The 20,577-nt window shown below is 44.7% G+C and overlaps 1 protein-coding gene across 5 annotated transcripts in view; it reads right to left on the reverse strand.

Annotated features, from left to right (window-relative positions):
- Positions 1-20,577, reverse strand: part of arhgap39 (Rho GTPase activating protein 39) — a 618,982-nt gene that overhangs the window by 357,161 nt on the left and 241,244 nt on the right. For all 5 annotated transcript variants that reach the window (XM_070881793.1, XM_070881797.1, XM_070881792.1 and 2 more), the window contains one exon: positions 12,865-13,293. In XM_070881793.1, the coding sequence (XP_070737894.1) occupies positions 12,865-13,293 (429 nt within the window). The remainder of the gene's footprint in view (positions 1-12,864; positions 13,294-20,577) is intronic.

Consider the following 20,577-nt stretch of genomic DNA (forward strand, 5'->3'; position numbering starts at 1 on the left):
GGAAGTTGGGTGGTCAGCTGTTTAGTGGGAATAGGGTCAAGAGAGCAGGATAAGGGCAGGGTCTCCTGGACAAGTTGAGTGTGGAGAAGTCAAGTGGGGCGAACACACGCCCATTCTTCTGATACTTTGTCGCAGTTGATTAGTGTACTCTCGATTCCAGAGTCTAAATCGTTCCTGCAAATTGTGAACAGTGACCCCAGCAGCAATCCTTGTGGAACACCACTTCCCATCTTCCAACAGTCTGAGTAACTACTATTAACCCCTACTCGGTTTTGTGTTTTGTAGCCAGCTTGCTTTCCATTCTGGTACTTGTCCCTTGGCTCTATGATTATGAAAATCCAAATATATTGCATACGAGCAGAAGAAATAGGAACAGGAGTAGGCCATACGACCCCTTAAGCCTGTCCCATCATTCAACACGATTTTGGCTGAACTGATCATGGACTCAGCTCCACTTCCCTGCCCGCTCTCCATAACCCCTTATCGTTTAAGAAACTGTCTATTTCTGTCTTAAATGTATTCAATGTCCCAGCTTCCACTGCTCTGAGGCAGCAAATTCTACAGATCCACAACCCTCCGAGAAGAAATTTCTCCTCATCTCAGTTTTAAATGGGCGGCCCCTTATTCTAAGGTTATGCTCATGAACGATTGGGAAACTTTCTTTTAGCTGTTCTTTGCTGGCTTTTAAATGATAGAGAGGGAAGATAGATTGAGAGAGTAAACTAGCACGAAATATAAAAACAGATCGTAAGAGTTTCTACAGTTACATAAAAAGGAAAAGAGTGGCTAAAGTAAATGTTGGTCCCCGAGAGAATGAGACTGGGGAATTAATAATGGAGAATAGGGAAATGGTAGCGACGTTGAACAAATATTTTGTATTGGTCTTCCCGGTAGAAGACCCTAAAAACATCCCAATAGTGGATAATCAAGGGGCTATAGGGAGGGAGGAACTTAATACAATCACTATCACTAAAGAAGTAATACTCGGTAAAATAATGGGACTAAAGGCGGACAAGTTCCCGGGATCTGATGGCTTACATCCTAGGGTCTTAAAAGAAGTGGCTGCAGAGATAGCGGATGCATTGGTTGCAATCCACCAAAATTCCCTGGATTCTGGGGCGGTCCCTGCGGATTGGAAAAGCGCAAATGTAATGCCCCTATTTAAAAAAGGAGGCAGATAAAAAGCAGGAAACTATAGACCGGTTAGCCTAACATCTGTTGTTAGGAAAATGCTGGAATCCATTATTAAGGAAGAGGTAGTGGGACATTTGGAAAAGCATAATTCAATTAAGCAGAGTTGGCATGGTTTTATGAAAGGGGAATCATGTTTGACAAATTTACTGTAGTTCTTTGAGGATGTAACGAGCAGGGTGGATAAAGGAGAACCAGTGAATGTGGTGTATTTGGATTTCCAGAAGGCATTTGATAAGGTGCCACATAAAAGGTTATTGCACAAGATAAAAGTTGGGGGTAATATATTAGCATTGGCTGACTAACAGAAAACAGAGAGTAGGGATAAATGGGTCATTTTCCGGTTGGCAAATAGTGGGGTGCCACAGGGATCAGTGCTGGGGCCTCAACTATTTACAATCGATATTAGAAGAAGGGACCATAAGAACATAAGAATTAGGAACAGGAGTAGGCCATCTAGCCCCTCGAGCCTGCTCCGCCATTCAACAAGATCATGGCTGATCTGGCTGTGGACTTAGCTCCACTTACCCGTCCGCTCCCCGTAACGTTGCCAACTGAAACGTTGCCAAGTTTGCTGATGATACAAAAATGGGTGGGAAAACAAATTGTGAGGAGGACACAAAAAATCTGCAAAGGGATATAGACAGAAACATAGACATAGAAACATAGGAAATAGGTGCAGGAGTAGGCCATTCGGCCCTTCAAGCCTGCACCGCCATTCAATGAGTTCGTGGCTGAACATGCAACTTAAGTACTCCATTCCAGCTTTCTCGCCATACCCCTTGATCCCCCTAGTAATAAGGACTACATCTAACTCCTTTTTGAATATATTTAGTGAATTGGCCTCAACAACTTTCTGTGGTAGAGAATTCCACAGGTTCACCACTCTCTGGGTGAAGAAGTTTCTCCTCATCTCAATCCTAAATGGCTTAGCCCTTATCCTTAGACTGTGACCCCTGGTTCTGGACTTCCCCAACATTGGGAACATTCTTCCTGCATCTAATCTGTCTAAACCCATCAGAATTTTAAACGTTTCTATGAGGTCCCCTCTCATTCTTCTGAACTCCAATGAATACAAGCCCAGTTGATACAGTCTTTCTTGATAGGTCAGTCCCACCATCCCGGGAATCAGTCTGGTGAACCTTTGCTGCACTCCCTCAATAGCAAGAATGTCCTTCCTCAAGTAAGGAGACCAAAACTGTACACAATACTCCAGGTGTGGCCTCACCAAGGCACTGTACAACTGTAGTAACACCTCCCTGCCCCTGTACTCAAATCCCCTCGCTATGAAGGCCAACATGCCATTTGCTTTCTTAACCGCCTGCTGTACCTGCATGCCAACCTTCAATGACTGATGTACCATGACACCCAGGTCTCGTTGCACCTCCCCTTTTCCTAATCTGTCACCATTCAGATAATAGTCTGTCTCTCTGTTTTTACCACCAAAGTGGATAACCTCACATTTATCCACATTATACTTCATCTGCCATGCATTTGCCCACTCACCTAACCTATCCAAGTCACTGCAGCCTCATAGCATCCTCCTCGCAGCTCACACTGCCACCCAACTTAGTGTCATCCGCAAATTTGGAGAAGCTACATTTAATCCCCTCGTCTAAACCATTAATGTACAATGTAAACAGCTGGGTCCCCAGCACAGAACCTTGCGGTACCCCACTAGTCACTGCCTGCCATTCTGAAAAGTACCCATTTACTCCTACTCTTTGCTTCCTGTCTGACAACCAGTTCTCAATCCACGTCAGCACACTACCCCCAATCCCATGTGCTTTAACTTTGCACATTAATCTCTTGTGTGGCACCTTGTCGAAAGCCTTCTGAAAGTCTAAATACACCACATCAACTGGTTCTCCCTTGTCCACTCTACTGGAAACATCCTCAAAAAATTCCAGAAGATTTGTCAAGCATGATTTCCCTTTCACAAATCCATGCCGACTTGGACCTATCATGTCACCTCTTTCCATGTGTGCTGCTATGACATCCTTAATAATTGATTCCATCATTTTACCTACTACTGATGTCAGGCTGACCGGTCGATAATTCCCTGTTTTCTCTCTCCCTCCTTTTTTTAAAAAGTGGGGTTACATTGGCTACCCTCCACTCCATAGGAACTGATCCAGAGTCTATGGAATGTTGGAAAATGACTGTCAATGCATCCGCTATTTCCAAGGCCACCTCCTTAAGTACTCCGGGATGCAGTCCATCAGGCCCTGGGGATTTATCGGCCTTCAATCCCATCAATTTCCCCAACACAATTTCCCGACTAATAAGGATTTCCCTCAGTTCCTCCTTCTTACTAGACTCTCTGATCTCTTTTATATCCGGAAGGTTGTTTGTGTCCTCCTTAGTGAATACCGAACCAAAGTAGTTGTTCAATTGGTCTGCCATTTCTTTGTTCCCCGTTATGACTTCCCCTGATTCTGACTGCAGGGGGCCTATGTTTGTCTTTACTAACCTTTTTCTCTTTACATATCTATAGAAACTTAATGTTCCCTGCAAGCTTCCTCTCGTACTCTATTTTCCCTGCCCTAATCAAACCCTTTGTCCTCCTCTGCTGAGTTCTAAATTTCTCCCAGTCCCCGGGTTCACTGCTATTTCTGGCCAATTTGTATGCCACTTCCTTGGCTTTAATACTATCCCTGATTTCCCTTGATAGCCACGGTTGAGCCACCTTCCCTTTTTTATTTTTACGCCAGACAGGGATGTACAATTGTTGTAGTTCATCCATGCGGTCTCTAAATGTCTGCCATTGCCCATCCACAGTCAACCCCTTAAGTATCATTCGCCAATCTATCCTAGCCAATTCACGTCTCATACCTTCAAAGTTAGCCTTCTTTAAGTTCTGGACCATGGTCTCTGAATTAACTGTTTCATTCTCCATCCTAATGTAGAATTCCACCATATTATGGTCACTCTTTCCCAAGGGGCCTCGCACAACGAGATTGCTAATTAATCCTCTCTCATTACACAACACCCAGTCTAAGATGGCCTCCCCCCTAGTTGGTTCCTCGACATATTAGTCTAGAAAACCATCCCTTATGCACTCCAGGAAATCCTCCTCCACTGTATTGCTTCTAGTTTGGTTAGCCCAATCTATATGCATATTAAAGTCACCCATGATAACTGACAGGCTAAGTGAGTGGCCAAAAATTTGGCAGATGGAGTACAATGTGGGAAAATGTGAGGTTATCCACTTTGGCAGAAAAAAAGGCAAATTATAATTTAAATGGAGAAAAATTGCAAAGTGCTGCAGTACAGAGGGACCTGGGGGTCCTTGTGCATGAAACACAAAAAGTTAGTATGCAGGTACAGCAAGTAATCAGGAAGGCAAATGGAATGTTCGCCTTTATTGCAAGGGGGATAGAGTATAAAAGCAGAAAAGTCCTGCTACAAATGTATATGGTATTGGTGAGGCCACATCTGGAGTACTGCATACAGTTTTGGTCTCCGTATTTAATGAAGGATATACTTGCATTGGAGGCTGTTCAGAGGTTGATTCCGGAGATGAGGGGGTTGACTTATGAAGATAGGTTGAGTAGGTTGGGCCTATACTCATTGGAATTCAGAAGAATGTAAGGTGGATCTTATTGAAACATTTAAGATAATGAGGGGGCTAGACAAGGTGGATGCAGAGAGGATATTTCCATTCATGGGGGAAACTAAATCGAGTCTCAGAATAAAGGGCCGTCCATTTAAAACTGAAATGAGGAGGAATTTTTTCTCTGAGGGTTGTAAATCTGTGGAATTCTCTGCCCCAGAGAGCTGTGGAGGCTGGGTCATTGAATATATTTAAGGTAGAGATAGACAGATTTTTGAGTGATAAGGGAATAAAGGGTTATAGGGTGCAGGCAGGGAAGTGGAACTGAGTCCATGATCAGATCAGACATGATCTTATTGAATGGCGGAGCAGGCTTGAGGGGCCGGGTGGCCTACTCCTGCTCCTATTTCTTATGTTCTTACTTCCACTACCCTTTGTGTGAAGAAATGCTTCCTGACATCACCCTGCTCTAAAATAGACCTTAATAAAACATTGAATGAATGAATGAATGATTAAATAAAGAATATAAATAAGTAAATCTGGCAGCAAGTTTGAGGGTGAATTCAATCTTGGGTTCCTTTAATATCTAGAATCTGCGAGACTAAAGCTTGAGCACTCTATAAAATGTGATCAGAACTCCCGAGACTGAATCTCAGCCTGAAACCAACAGCTCGTGACCGGATAATTATTCTTTCGAATTAATAAGATTACTTGCAATGCCGTTGGAACGCCGGTCACCTTCAAAATAATATTTCTACCAAGTGCTGTCACTTCGGATTATTTATATATATTTTTAAAATTATAAACGAGTGGTTACATTAAATAAGAAAACTAGGCTTGCTCTTCAGCTCTGCTTCCAGTCCCATCAAAGTAGAAAATATGACTTCAGAGGTCCAATTACTGAGATTACTCCAGGGCACAATAAAACGTACGTCGATCGATCTGGTTCAGATTCGCGGTCCGTACAAACTAGTGTTAGTAAATTAAAAAGAAAAAAAAAAACTTGGTTTCTCATTCCCTTACTGAGAAACTTAAAAAAAAATAGAAAATAAACAAAATGGTAAAAATATTGGATTGCCCTGAGTTCTGTCAAACAACAGATGAACTTTTATTGGCCTCTGCGATACGCATTCAAAGATTAGATCGAGTGCACCAATATCTCTAATAGAGTAAGTACAGAACGCCACAACACAATTAGAGAAGCAATTCTCAATTTTAAAAACATTGATTTGCTCGATGTTTCAGAAGGTGCTGCAATAGTTTATACTCTGAGAAATATTGAATTTTCCAAGGATGGGGCGGGGACATCCGATGGAATTCAGACTCTTCCCCATCTCTGTGCAGTTTACACCATTTGTACCGTTGACCATTCAGCAGGGGCCTAGTCACATGGCCTGAAGTGGCCTCCACACCTCCGCTCCTTTTATGGCCCCGACTTGCCGCTGGTGTTCTCACGCAGGTTGGGGCCTAGTGCGTGAGGGCGACGGCAGCGAAGAGTGACATCATCATGGTCCAGGTCGGTGATTGGAGCGTGGGCAGATACAGCAGGAGCGGCGAGAGACTGCGGAGGGATGCGATCGAGGCCCAGGAGAGGTGTGAATTCGGGGCTAGGAGCAGCACGGGCCAGCCCACACTGCGATATGTGCGCGCACTAGGCCCGTGCAGCAGAGCTGGTCTCCAGTCGTCTTGGTGAACCCTTGCCACTGGACCAAGACCTAGCTCTGCCAAGCCCGTGTGGTGACTGGTGTGCAACGGCCACCCCACGTTAAAAAAAATCCACGCACAGGCATCTTCCACCCTTCAGGATATAGTTCAGGACTGGAATATTATTGAAACACCTGTGAACACATCCTTTTTTGGCGTGGAAGCAAGTCATCCTCGTTTCGAGGGACCACCTATGATGATGATGATGATGGAGTCACACGGCCAGCATTGCCTGAATAGTCCCCAAATATAAATTAGTTCATATATAGAGTCTTTCACAAACTCAGAACGTCCAAAAGCACTTTACAGCCAATGAAGTACTTTCGAAGTGTAATCACTGTTGTAAGAGGAGAATGCTAAATCCTCACAAAAACAGTGAAGGGTGGACTCAGAAAACATTAACAGCTTTTGATATTCCACAGATACTAGCACTGGGCGTGATACATATAATGGGTGCAATAGGATTGCAGATGTGGTAAACATTGCTGTTTTTTGAAAGGTGACATGTTATTTGTCTGTTGTGAGGACTGTTGTGTTCTTATAATAAGTGCTCAAGGGAGAGATATGGAGCAAGAAGCAACCACCGACTGCAAAATGAGCCCTGTGTTGCCTTATTATCCATTAGTCTGACGGCGAGAGGTTTGAAGCTACACAGTACAAGAAGGAATAGACAGAGAAGATGTGTCAAGCCAGCTAGAAGCCGATCTTTCCTGCAGCAAACCACTTCACTTCCAGCCTACCTGCCCCCAGAAACAAAATCCACCGAGCACCCTGACTACAGGGACCGTGGGATTACTGAAATACAACCAGCAAAGCTTGTCATTTTAATTTCATTTTTAATGGATTTTCTCCTTCCTTTCTCTCTCTTTGAATGCTGTCACCTTCGGCATTTTTACCCAGTGACCCAAGACGGGAATGTAGCTTGGGCGACGTCCTCAGCAGCCAGCAAGGGATTATACTTTTTGGGGGGGGGGGGGGGGCGGGCGATGGAGAGCGGAGTAATAATCTGGCGCTCAAACTCCCCCCCACCCACCGCACAATCCTCGATTTTCACCAAGGTTTGAAATGGAATGAGATGTGTAATTATTTCTTTGCCGTCCCATTCACTTAAATGTGCTGGCCTTCAGTTTCAGATTTTTAAAAAATGTTTTGATGCCATTCCGCAGAGGACCATCTTCAAAAAAGCTGTGCCTTTCAGCTCCATAGGTTCTCTTAGAAACGTCAAGGACTTCAACATTATTTCTGAAATGTAAAAACTCCAATCGTGTAATATTTCTTATCACATTTATATAGAAACATAGAAGAAACACAGAAATTTACAGCGCAGAGGGAGGCCATTTCAGCCCATCGAGTCCATGCCAGCCGACAAAGAGCCGCACGGCCCTTGGTCAGCAGCCCTAAAGGTTACATATAAACCTATGAACAATGACGGAATGGCAAAGAGCACCCAGCCCAACCAGTCCGCCTCACACAACTGCGACACCACTTATACGGAAACATTCTACACTCCACCCCAACCGGAGTCATGTGATCTCCTGCGAGAGGCAAAAACCAGATAAAAACCCAGGTCAATTTAGGGAGGAAAAAATATGGGAAAATTCCTCTCTGACGCATCCAGGCGATCGAAACTAGTCCAGGAGATCACCCTGGCCATATTCTATTCCCTGCAGCACTTACCATTATATCTGCGCCATTCAACAAAAGGTCATCCAGTCTAATCCCAATTACCAGCTCTAGGTCAGTAACCCTGCAGGTTACTGCACTTTAAGTGCCCATCCAACCATCTCTTAAAAGTGGTGAGGGTTTCTGCATCCACCACTCTTCCAGGCAGCGAGTTCCAGATCCCCACAACCCTCTGCGTAAAGAAGCTCCCGCTCAAATCCCCTCTAAACATTCCACCAACCACCTTAAAACCATACCCCCTCATAATAGACCCCTCCACCAATGGAAATAGACCCTTACTATCCACTATGTCCAGGCCCCTCAATATTTTGTACACCTCAATGAGGTCTCCTCTCAACCTCCTCTGTTCCAATGAGAACAAACCCAGCCTATCCAATCTGTCCTCATAATGAAGATTCTCCATTCCAGGCAGCATCCTAGTAAATCTCCTCTGCACCCTCTCTAGTGCAATCACGTCCTTCCTATAATACGGCGACCAGAACTGCACACAGTACTCCAGCTGTGGCCTAACCAAAGAATTATACAATTTAAGCATAACCTCCCTGCTATTATAGTCTATGCCTCGGCCAATAAAGGCAAGCATTCCATATGCCTTCTTACCCACCTTATCCACCTGGCCTACTTTCAGGGATCTGTGGACAACACTCCAAGGTCCCTTTGTTCATCTACACTGTTAAGTGGCCTACCACTTAATGTGTATACCCTTTCCTTATTAGCCCTCTCCAAGTGCATCACCTCACACTTCTCTGAATTAAATTCCATTTGCCACTGCTCTGCCCACCTGACCAGTAGATTGATATCCTCCTGCAGCACATCACTTTCCTCTTCATTATCAACCACACAGCCAATTTTAATGTCGTCTGCAAACTTCTTAATCATACTCCCTATATTCAAATCTAAATCGTTGATATATACCACAAAAAGCAAGGGACCCAGTACTGAGCCCTGCGGAACCCCACTGGAAACATCCTTCCAGTCACAAAAACATCCATTAATCATTACCCTTTGCTTCCTACCCCAAAGCCACTTTTGGATCCAACTTGCCTCTTTGCCCTGTATCCCATGGGCTTTAACCTTCAAGACCAGTCTACCATGTGGGACCTTATCAAAAGCCTTGCCAAAGTCTATATATACTACATCGTACGCACTATCCTCATTGACCCTCTTGGTTACCTCCTCAAAAAATTCAATCAGGTTAGTCAGACACGATCTTCCCTTAACAAATCCGTGCTGACTGTCCCCAATTAATCCCTGCCTTTCCAAATGCAGATTTATCCTGTCTTTCAGGACTTTTTCCAATAATTTTCCCACCACTGAGGTTAGGCGGATAGGCCTGTAATTACTCGGCCTATTCCTTTCTCCCTTCTTAAACAAGGATACTACATTAGCAGTCCTCCAATCCTCCAGCACCATGCCCAGATCAAAAGAGGACTGGAAAATGATTGTCAAGGCCTCTGCTATTTCCTCTTTTACTTCGCTCAACAGCCTGGGAAGCATTTCATCTGGGCCTGGGGACTTATCTACTTTCAAAGCTGCTAAACCCCTTAACTATATTTCCCCTCTCACTATATTTATTTCATCCAGAATATCACACTCTTCCTCGAAGCAGTATCTGCATTACCCCTTTCCTTTGTGAAAACAGATGCAAAGAATTCGTTAAGAACCTTACCAACATCTTCCGCCTCCACACAAAGATTACCCTCATGGTCTCTAATAGGCCCTACCCTTTCTTTAGTTACCCTCTTTCTCTTAATATATTAAGAGAACATTTTAGGATTTTCCTTAATTGTACTGGCCAAGAATTTCTCGTGCTCTCTCTTAGCATTCCTGATATCCTTTTTAATTTTGCCTCTTAACTTTCTATATTCCTATAACGATTCTAAAGTCTTTAGCCATTGGTATATGACATAAGCGTCCCTTTTTTTCTTAATCCTCCCCTGTAAGTCACTAGACATCCAGTGGGCATTAGAATTATTTTTCCTAGCCTTTTTCTTTAAGGGCACATGTTTGGCCTGAGCCTTCCGGATCTGCTCCTGAAATGCCTCCCACTGTTCCGACACTGATTTACCCACAAGTAACTGTTTCCAGTCCACTATGGCCAAATCACTCCTTAACTTAGCAAAATTAGCTTTCCCCCAATTTGGAACTTTTATCGCAGGCCTATTCTTGTCCTTATCCTTAACTAACTTGAGTCTGACTGAATTATGGTCACTGGCACCCAAGTGCTCTTCCACTTGTCCTTATCCTTAACTAACTTGAGTCTGACTGAATTATGGTCACTGGCACCCAAGTGCTCTTCCACTAATACCTCTTCAACCTGACCAGCTTAATTCCCCAAAACTAAATCCAAGAACGCCCCCTCTTGTGTTGGGCTTGCTACATACTGACTAAAAAAGTTCTCTTGAATGCATTTCAAGAATTTCACACCCTCTATCCCCTTCACACTAAATTTGTCCCGATCAATATTTGGATAGTAAAAATCCCCTACTATTACTACCCTATGGTTTTTGGACTTCACAGCAATTTGCCTACATATTTGCTCCTCTATCTCCCTCCCACTGTTTGGGGGTCTATAATACACGCCCAGCAGTGTGATCGCCCCTTTTTTATTTTTCAATTCAACCCATATAGCCTAATTTGATGATCCCTGTAACATATCATCCCTCCTCACCGCTGTAATAGTTTCTTTAATCAATATCGCAACCCCCCGCCCCCCATCTCGACTAAAAATCCTGTAGCCAGGAATATTGATCTGCCAGGGTAAATAGAGTGCATTTAACGTAGCAAAATGTCACAAGAGCGATATCAATAAAAACATTTTTGACACTGAGCCACAGAAGGAGCTATCAGGACAATCAAAAGCTTGGTCAAAGAGGTAGGTTTTAAGGAGCATCTTAAAGGAGGAGAGAGAGCGGCAGAGAGGTTTAGGGAGGGGATTCACAGGGGCGGGAAAAATCTTCAGTGCCCCTCCTGAAAATGGTAGTGTCAATAATTATAGGATTTAACAGAGGTCAGGCAGGGGCAAGTGTGAAAAAATTACTTTACAGGCCTGGACAACTGAAGAGTTCTTCCTATTGACAATTTGGTTCCACTATTTCAAAACGCTACAACTTCATGCAATTTAAGGTCCCCTTCCTCCAAGCTCAACATACTGCACCAGTTCCACAAGAGTTGGGAATTAAAATAATCCCAGTCTGCTAAAACTCTGCTTTAACTTGTTGCTGGGAGTTGCACTGTAGCAGCTTTGGTGGTTTATCCTTGCATCTTCCACCCCCGTTGGATAAAGTCCTTGGTCTCAGCTTTATGCCTGCCCAAGGACACAACGGAGATTGGGAATTTATTATTGGAGAAATCATGGACCCAATCCCAAATAATACCAGATTATTCAGGAGGCAATTCAGTAATAGTGCGTTTGCCCATCAGTAAAATACAAGTCTTGGAACCAGTTTGTCATCAAACCAACTCAGTGACTCGCAACACTTATCTCCTTCCTTGTAACTCAGAGTTCAAGTCAGTATTGTAGGCTGGTAGACAGATCAAGGTTTTCAAGATGATGAAGAGAACTGACAAAATTGATCTGGGCAAACTGTGTACTGTGGAAGACGTTTCGAATACCAGGGCACATAGGTTAAAAATGAAAAGGTTTGGAATCAGAAGGGAAGTGTGGGAGAATTTCTTTTTACCCAAAGAGTAACAGATATGGAATAAGTTTCAAGGAAAGGGCCCTAGTGTACAGTGCAAATGGGTTCAAGAGGCAATTAGATGCTATTTTAGAGGAGAGGGGGAAAAAGAACAGAAAAAGACAGAGGGGGTATAGAGCGATATAATGAGAAAGTGAGCATGATCTGAGAAAATGACTGGCTTGTCATTCATGAAATTTTCTAATTCACATTCTCTTGTTCTTAAAACATCAAATTCTCGACAGTTGTGGAGAGAGTCCTCCACGAAGAAAATAAATCGATTCAATGGCTGGCTAAATTGATCCTCATGGAACACTTATTTTACCATATTTACACTTTCAAGTTCAAGAATCAATGATCTATATTTGGAACTGATCGAGTTGCCCGTGCTGGTTTGTTGAGCTGTATCTCAACACGCTGCCTCACTCCAAGAATCTGCCCAGTGGGTATCACCTTCTTTGTGATGTTCACTGCCAAATGCTGCCATCACCTTTGATTCGGTCTCTTGTGCGTATTAATTCAAATGCACAGTTAGCAATTAGCTCCCGAACACAGTCGTTTAAGAATTCATTAGGCCAGAGGAAGGCTGTGCGATTACCTACTGACAACCAGTATTAACTCCCCGCACAGTTTAACCATCTGTCGACAATTGTCTATCACCTCGTTATGCCATCCAACAGCCCACCAGAAACCAAGGGCTAGACTTTCCACTTCACATCGCCCAAAACGGCCTGCTATTACCTGGGCACACATTACATCGCTGACCTTTTGCATCGCCCATTTCACATCGCTGGCCTATCGCCGAGCGGTAAATCGCGATCCAAAAAATGGGCGATGTTCCATCGATCGGTAAGGCTGAGACATCGCCCATTTTTTGGGTGATAGCCAGCAAAGTGGAAAGTCTAGCGTCTAACCCCAAGAAACCAATGCCTCAGATTGCAGATACAATTTTGGTGATGTTGGGGGGGGTGGGGGAAGGGAAGGAACAAATGAGAATAAACATGACATGTACACATACTATAGAGGGCATGCAGCAGCTCTAAACCTTACCTCTCTGGTTCCTCTTTGCCAATAATCTGCTGGGCTTGTTTTGGTCGTGCTTGTTCCTGTGACCTGTCGGCTTCCAGTTCCTGTTCGAGGGAAGAGCTGGTGCTCCCTTCTCTGCTGATATTACTGCTGCGTCCCGGGCTGTTGTCTGCCGAAGCGCGGCTCGGCGAATCGGTGTTCTGTTTTAACGTCTGCAATTTGGCCAGTGGGATAATGTCACAGTTCTGAGGCCGATGCCAGACTGTCCGCTGTGTTGTGGCATTGTAATAATAAAACCGAGAGGTGTTTGGATCGAAGAGCTCCCACCACTGATTCTCATTGGTGCGCTTTATCCGGACACCAGAAGGCGGATCCCAGACGCATTCTCCAGTGATAAGGTTAGCGTACATACGCTCCCGAGTTCGAGGCTCAATGATCTCCACCCATTCCAGCCTTGAAAAAGAAAGATAAAAAGGCTTATAAAAGTATATATGTATATACACAGGCACACACACACACCAGCTCTTTACTTTTGTGAATAAATTGTTCACCATACGGTAGGACTGAGACATTTAAAACCCTCTTACTTTGTGCAGTACACCAGGTGTCGATGACCACGAGAGTGGTTACTGCCACTGCACAGACCCTGCCCTAAATGATCACACGAGACGGCCACTGAATGACCAGATTTGCAATCACTTCTGCCTACAGGAGACAAGAGGAATGATTACAAGATGCTTGACAGATCACAGGACCATTTCCGTGTGAAGGAATTCAGGTAGAACAGATCTTGATGAATCCTAGACATTTACAGCACAGAAACATGCCCATCAACGCTGTACTGATGGGTTTTCTCTAGGAGCCACTTAAATTTAATACAACTCTCCTGTTTGCTCCCTATAGCCTTCAGTATTCCCCTCAATCAAGTGACTATCTAATTCTCTTAAAATAACTGATGGATTAAGTTAATTTAATTGATTAGGCAAGGTAGTTGTGGCAGGGACTTCGGTTTAACGGGGACTTTTGAAGGAGGGCAGGGTTGTGGTCTCTGGAACTCTCATCAATCTTCAAGCAAAATGGCTGTGAGGCTTACCACAATGTGTCGGACATACAAACAAGGGAAGAGGAGCGACAGCTCTCCTAATCTACATGGAGTATAATGATTTTTTTTGTGGTAGCAATTACAGGAAACATTTTTTTTTGAAGAGTTCAAATGATGTAAAACCAAGTCAAACTCAAAAAAGATAGTTATGAGAAGAGATGTAATACTGGGACTATTCTTTGTGGAGCATAGATGGCTCATTGGTCTATTTTTTTTTAAATAGAAGTTTTTTAAATTATGAAGAATGTTGATGGGGCACACGGAAAGATGATTCCCTCTTGTTGGGGAGTTAATGACGTGGGGAGATCAATTTAAAATTAAATCACTAAATGAAGGAGGAGACACTCCACCTGCACTGGTAAAATGTGGCACTTTCTTTTTGTTCAATTACGTTGACCCCCCATCTCCAATAAAGAGAGGATAAGCAGCGTTCAGAGTATGTGCTTTATTGTACAGGATGGCGTAGGTTTGGGCATCATGTTAGAGCGCAGACTCAAGAGGACTGATTTCTCGAATGAGCAATTCCCAACATAGTGCCTCGCTGGCTGGGAGTGCACATCATGTAGTGCACACCCAAAACTCGCATCTTTCTCCAGTTTCTCACTGATCTCCCCACTTGACCTCTCCATGTTCACCTTGTCCATCATGTTCATCTCCCCACTTCCTGCTCCCTTGACCCTATTCCCACTAAATTGCTGACCACCTAACTTACTTTTCTGGCTCCCATGTTAGCCGACATTGTTAACAGCTCTCTCCCTCAGGTACTGTCCCCCTCTCCCTCAAATCTGCCGTCATCGCCCCTCTCCTCAAAAAACCAACCCTCGACCCCTCCATCTTTGCAAACTACCGCCCCATCTACAACCTATCGGTCCTCTCCAAAGTCCTTGAAAGTGTTGTCGTCTCCCAAATTCATGCATATTTTTCCTGGAATTCCTTGTTTGAATCCCTTCGATCTGGTTTCCGCCCTGTCACAGTACAGAAACAGCTCACATCAAAGTTACAAATGACAGCCTTTGTGACTGTGACAAAGGTAAACTATCCCTCCTCGTCCTCCTGGACCTGTCTGCAGCCTTTGACACAGTTGACCACTCCATCCTCCTCCAAAGCCTCTCCACTGTCATCCAGCTGGGTGGGACTGCACTCGCCTAGTTCCATTGTTATCTATCTAATCGTAGCCAGAGAATCTCCAGCAATGGCTTCTCTTCCCACTCCCGCATCGTTACCTCTGGTGTCCCCCAAAGATCTATCCTTGGCCCCCTCCTATTTCTCAACTATATGCTTCCCCTTGGCGACATCATCCGGAAACACGGAGTCAGTTTCCACATGTATGCTGATGACACCCAGCTCTACCTCTCCACCACTTCTCTCAACCCCTCCACGGTCTCTAAATTGTCAGACTGTTTGCCCGATTCCCAGTACTGGATGAGCAGAAATTTTCTCCAATTAAATATTGTGAAGACCAAAGCCATTGTCTTTGGTCCCCGCCACAAACTGCGTTCCCTAACCACCAACTCTATCCCTCTCCCCAACATCTATCTGAGGCTGAACCAGACTGTTTGTTCACAACCTAGGTGTCATATTTGACCCTGAAATGAGCTTATGGTCACATATCCGCGGCATAACTAAAACCGCCTTTTTCACCTCTAATGTTGCCCGCCTCCGCCCCTACCTCAAGCTCATCTGCTGCTGAAACCCTCAGATATCTGCGTTCCTCTAATTCTGCCCTCCTGAGCATCCCTGAATATAATCGCTCAACCATTGGTGTCCAAGCCTTCAGCTGCCTGGGCCCTAAGCTCTGGAACACTCTCCCTAAACCTCTCCGCTCGCTTTCCTCCTTTGAAGCGCTCCTTAAAACCTACCTCTGACCAAGCTTTTGGTCTTCTGCTGTAATTTCTTTTGTGGCTCGGTGTCAAATTTATTTGTTTGGTCTTATAATACTCCTGTGAAGTGCCTTAAGAGTTTTTACTACGTTAAAGGCGCTATATCAGTAAAAGTTATTGTTGTTGTCACTGGTGCACTCCCCGTGTTTTTCCAACCGTTCATTTTAACAGATGGAAAATCATGGGCGTGCGCCTGCTATCTCAACAGGTGAAGTTCCGTGACTGGCACCCGCATTTGGAAAATCATCCCTACAGTGCCGTGCAGTTGTAGGACATTCAGCTCATCTGCAACTCTCTTAAACACCCTGCCGTCCATTTCAATGTTCCACCCGGCTGTCAGGGAAGCTATTAAATAGAAGGCGCTTCACAGGAGTGTTATCAAACAAAGTTTGACAATGAGCCACACAAAGCGATAGGTTTTAAAGAGCATCTTAAAGGAGGAGTGTGAGATAGCGAAGCGGAGAGGTTTAAGGAGAGAAGTCCAGGGCTTACTGTCTAGGCAGCATACGGCCCATCCACCAATGGTGGAATGATGGAAATCAGGGATGCTCAAGAGGCCAGAATTAAATTTGTAGAAAGACAGGTCTAGGACAGTTCCCGTTTGGCTGGAAAGCTCCTATAAATTTGTAGGTAGAACATTCAGCATCAACAGACTTCTAAAAGACAGAATACAGACTAACCTACAGTGGGGCACCGTTTATCCAAACATCACTGATCTGAACCAGCTGGACCCCCCACAATGCCCTATGTGAATAATTCTTTCCTCGCACTGTATGGGGTTTCCGAGCTTAATCAGTAGAGCGCGATACAGTATAATGCTACAAGCCACATGCGAACAGCTATCCAAATGATTCCCTTATCCACACAGGGACGATTGTACAGCATAAAAGGGTGCAGTCACTGCGGCTGAAGACAGCCGTTTTGTAGCAGATTAACACGCTGCAGGTTCACTTCAGCAATGTGTTAAAAGTCAGCTGTTCACGTTCCTCAAAAGTGATGAGCCTCCCTAATAGCAATTTTCTCTATTGAATTTATTTTTGATTTCATCTTGTAGAACCTATCACAAAGGAGAAAAATGGATCTTTCCTCATTACTTTAATGGGTAGAAGCGTATAAAAAACACTTGACTGCAATCCTACGATTTACACACACGATATTTTCATCCAATGTTGGGTCCTCAATTCTAATCATATATTACATAGAATTTTACTGCACAGAAACAGCCCATGCGGCACAACAGGTCCATGCCGCGTTTTATGCTCCACATTAGCCTCCTTCCACCAGTCTTCATTTTACCCTATCCTTCTATTCCCTCCTTCTTCAGGTGCTTATCTGTGCTATTCGCCCCAACTACTCCATGTGATAGTGAGTTCCACATTCTCACCACTCTCTAGGTAAAGAAGTTTCTCCTGAATTCCCCAGTGGATCCCTATCTTGTATGCATGGCTCCTAGTTTTAGACTCCCCTCTTCTCTATGTCTACCCTATCGAGGCCCTTCATGCTTTTAAAGATCTCTAATCGGGTCACTGCTCAGTCTTCTCCTTTCTAGAGAAAATAGCCGCAGCCTGTTCAGTCTTCTTTGCACTGTACTGTGGAGGTTGGGATAGAGCTGGGGGGGCGGGCTAGGCAGCCAGCTGAAATCAAAGATGAGACAACAGTCTCAAAAAAATCTACTGTATTGAAGTACTCTGTAATACATATGATGCTCAAGACCAATTTGGTCGAGTCTGATTTAAGGTGATTTATAATACATTGTGGCTCAGGGCATTGTTAGCTGAACAAAGTACATCATTTAAGCACTTGTACTTTTGGAATCCTCTAGGCTTTTTCCAGACAAGATGACTTGAAAAGCAGGTTGGCACACATTACCCATCAGTGAAACAGCATTAATAAGTAAACCACAAACTACTAAAAATGGTAATTAGTGGAATAATTAGGCCAGAACAATCACAAACCTGATTGTGTATAGAAATATTAGATTCATACAACATATAGGGAGGCCATTCGGCACATTGCATCTGTTCAAGTATTTATCCACTTCCTTTTTGAAAGTTAATATTAAATCTGCTTCTACAGCCCTTTCACACAGTGTGTTCCAGATCACAACAACTCGCTGCGTATAAACAAATTCTCATCTGCCCTCTGGTTCTTTCACCAATTACCTTAAATCTGTGCCCTCTGGTTACCGACTCTCCTGATAGTAGAAACAGTTTCTCCTTATTTATTCTATCAAAACCCTTCATAATTTATAAAAGCAAATTATAATTTAAATGGAGAAAAATTGCAAAGTGCTGCAATACAGAGGGACCTGGGGGACCCTTGTGCATGAAACACAAAAAGTGAGTATGCAGGTACAGCAAGTAATCAGGAAGACGAATGGAATGTTGGCCTTTATTGCAAGGGGGATAGAGTATACAAACAGAGAAGTCCTGCTACAACTGTACAGGGTATTGGTGAGGCCACACCTGGAGTACTGCGTACAGTTTTGGTATTTAAGGAAGGATATATTTGCATTGGAGGCAATTCAGAGAAGGTTCACAAGGTTGATTCCGGAGATGAGGGGGTTGACTTATGAGGATAGGTTGAGTAGGTTGGACCTATAAATCATTGGCATTCAGAAGAATGAGAGGTGATCTTATGAGGGGTCTCGTCAAGGTGGATGCAGAGGGGATATTTCCACTCATAGGGGAAACTAAAACTAGGGGGTAAAGTCTCAGAATAAGGGGTCGCCCATTTAAAACTGAGATGAGGAGGAATTTCTTCTCTCAGAGGGTTGTAAATCTATGGAATTCCCTGCCCCAGACAGCTGTGGAGGCTGGGTTACTGAATATATTTAAGGCGGAGATAGATTTTTGAGCGATAAGGGAGTAAAGGGTTATGGGGAGTGGGCAGAGAAGTGGAGCTGAGTCCATGATCAGATCAGCCATGATCTTATTAAATGGCGGAACAGGCTCGAGGGGCCAAATGGCCTACACCTGCTCCTATTTCTTATCTTCTTATGAACACTTCGAATAAATCTCCCCTTAACCATCACTCCTCTAAGACAACAACTTTTTTTTTTAAAGAAAAAATATGAACAGGAAAACAAGCTGCACAGATCATTTTCAGCCATTATGAATTCGACCTGTTTCATCTAATGGGGAAAAATTCTGCATAAAGGAAATTCAAAGCTTCTCAAGTGAAATTCCCCCTAAATATCCACCTGTGCTTACATACCAATGCTACACTAATGGACTACTGTCCGGTCACAGAAGTGGTCTCTGATTTTCCATTCCTCTCGTGAGTGGGGAGTGTTCAACAGCCACTAAGCATCTTGCCCACCTCCACCAACCCGCAAACCCCAGGAGCACAGCTGGGCTACCCAACCACAATGTTCTTCACCAGCATTCTTACCTCTGCACAGCTCCACGTTTGGCAATCCCAGTTACTGAAGCCAGCAGCGAACCTCGCCCCCAGAGCACCGAACCCAGAGACGAGATGACATCAGACGAGGAAGCGGAATGGCAGATAGTCGGGAAAAGGCGCAAGGCCAAGAGGCGACCACCAAGCTCGGCAGAAACCAGCGACGGCAGCTTGTCTGATGAGGAAAAGTGCCACCGCCTGAAGAAGAGGCAATGCGCCATCCCACGGCCAGGGAAAAACAGGAGCAGGAAAGCGACCAACACAGCCCTGCCCCAGGAACCAGAGAGCAACAAAGGTCCCAGCGCACACGAGCTCCGGGAAACCGGGAGCGAAGGAGCAACCAACGCAGACCAGCCCCGGGATAACGGGAGCAGCGAAGTGCCCAGCACACCCCACCTCCGGAACACCGGGAGCGACGCAGAGGTCGACGCACACCAGCTCGACACCGCCGCGACTGATGAAAAGGGGGAACCACCAACACCAGGCGAGGACACTGCAGAGAACATTGAGGACTTAATCGCAGAACTGCAGCAGACCCCTGGTCAAAACATCCCCACAGCAGAGGACGATGATGACCACGCCACCCCAGGTGCAGTAAATGTGGAATTTGATGTAAACAGTAATAACTTAGACATGCTGGAAATCGCCATTGTGAAATATGGGGGAACTGAAAACGGTTCACCTGAAATTGAAGACGATGTATCTGAACTGCAATGTATGTAAATGTAAAACATAGCGTAAAAATGGATTTAAAAATTGCTAGTATTAACGTGCGTAGCGTGAAATCGACTACGCGATGTGTTTCCACCTTGGGGTACCTCGCCAAGGTCAAAGCGGACCTGCTGTTCTTGCAGGAGTGCGGCCTGCCGCACTTCAGCAGTTACCGGCAGTGGTCACGATGGTGGACCCATGGACCATCCATTTGGTCAGGGGGCAACGACAGCCGAGCTTCCGGCTTGGGCATTCTGCTGCGGGGAGGCCACTTCACCATCACCGAAGTTAAGGAGTTGGTGGGCGGCCGCCTCCTCGTAGCAGATGTAATGTACAAAAACTCCCCTCTCAGGTTAATTAATGTTTACGCTCCAGCTGTGAAGAACGAGAGGCTGGCCCTCTTCCAGCAGCTCCCACTGTTACTGGCAACGTCCAGACCGGTCATTCTGGGTGGTGACTTCAACTGCATCATCGATGCGGCTGGACGATCCAGCAGAGCCGACAGCAAACTGGACGCCACGTCCAAACTCCTGATGGATGCGGTAAAAGATGCCAAGCTGTGCGACGTCTTCAGCAACCCTGCAGACGGAGCACCGCGCAGATACACCTGGTCGAGACCAGACGGGTCCGTCCGTTCCAGAA

The sequence above is a fragment of the Pristiophorus japonicus genome, chromosome 5 (genome assembly GCF_044704955.1).
Source record: "Pristiophorus japonicus isolate sPriJap1 chromosome 5, sPriJap1.hap1, whole genome shotgun sequence".
Taxonomy (NCBI): Eukaryota; Metazoa; Chordata; class Chondrichthyes; family Pristiophoridae; genus Pristiophorus; species Pristiophorus japonicus.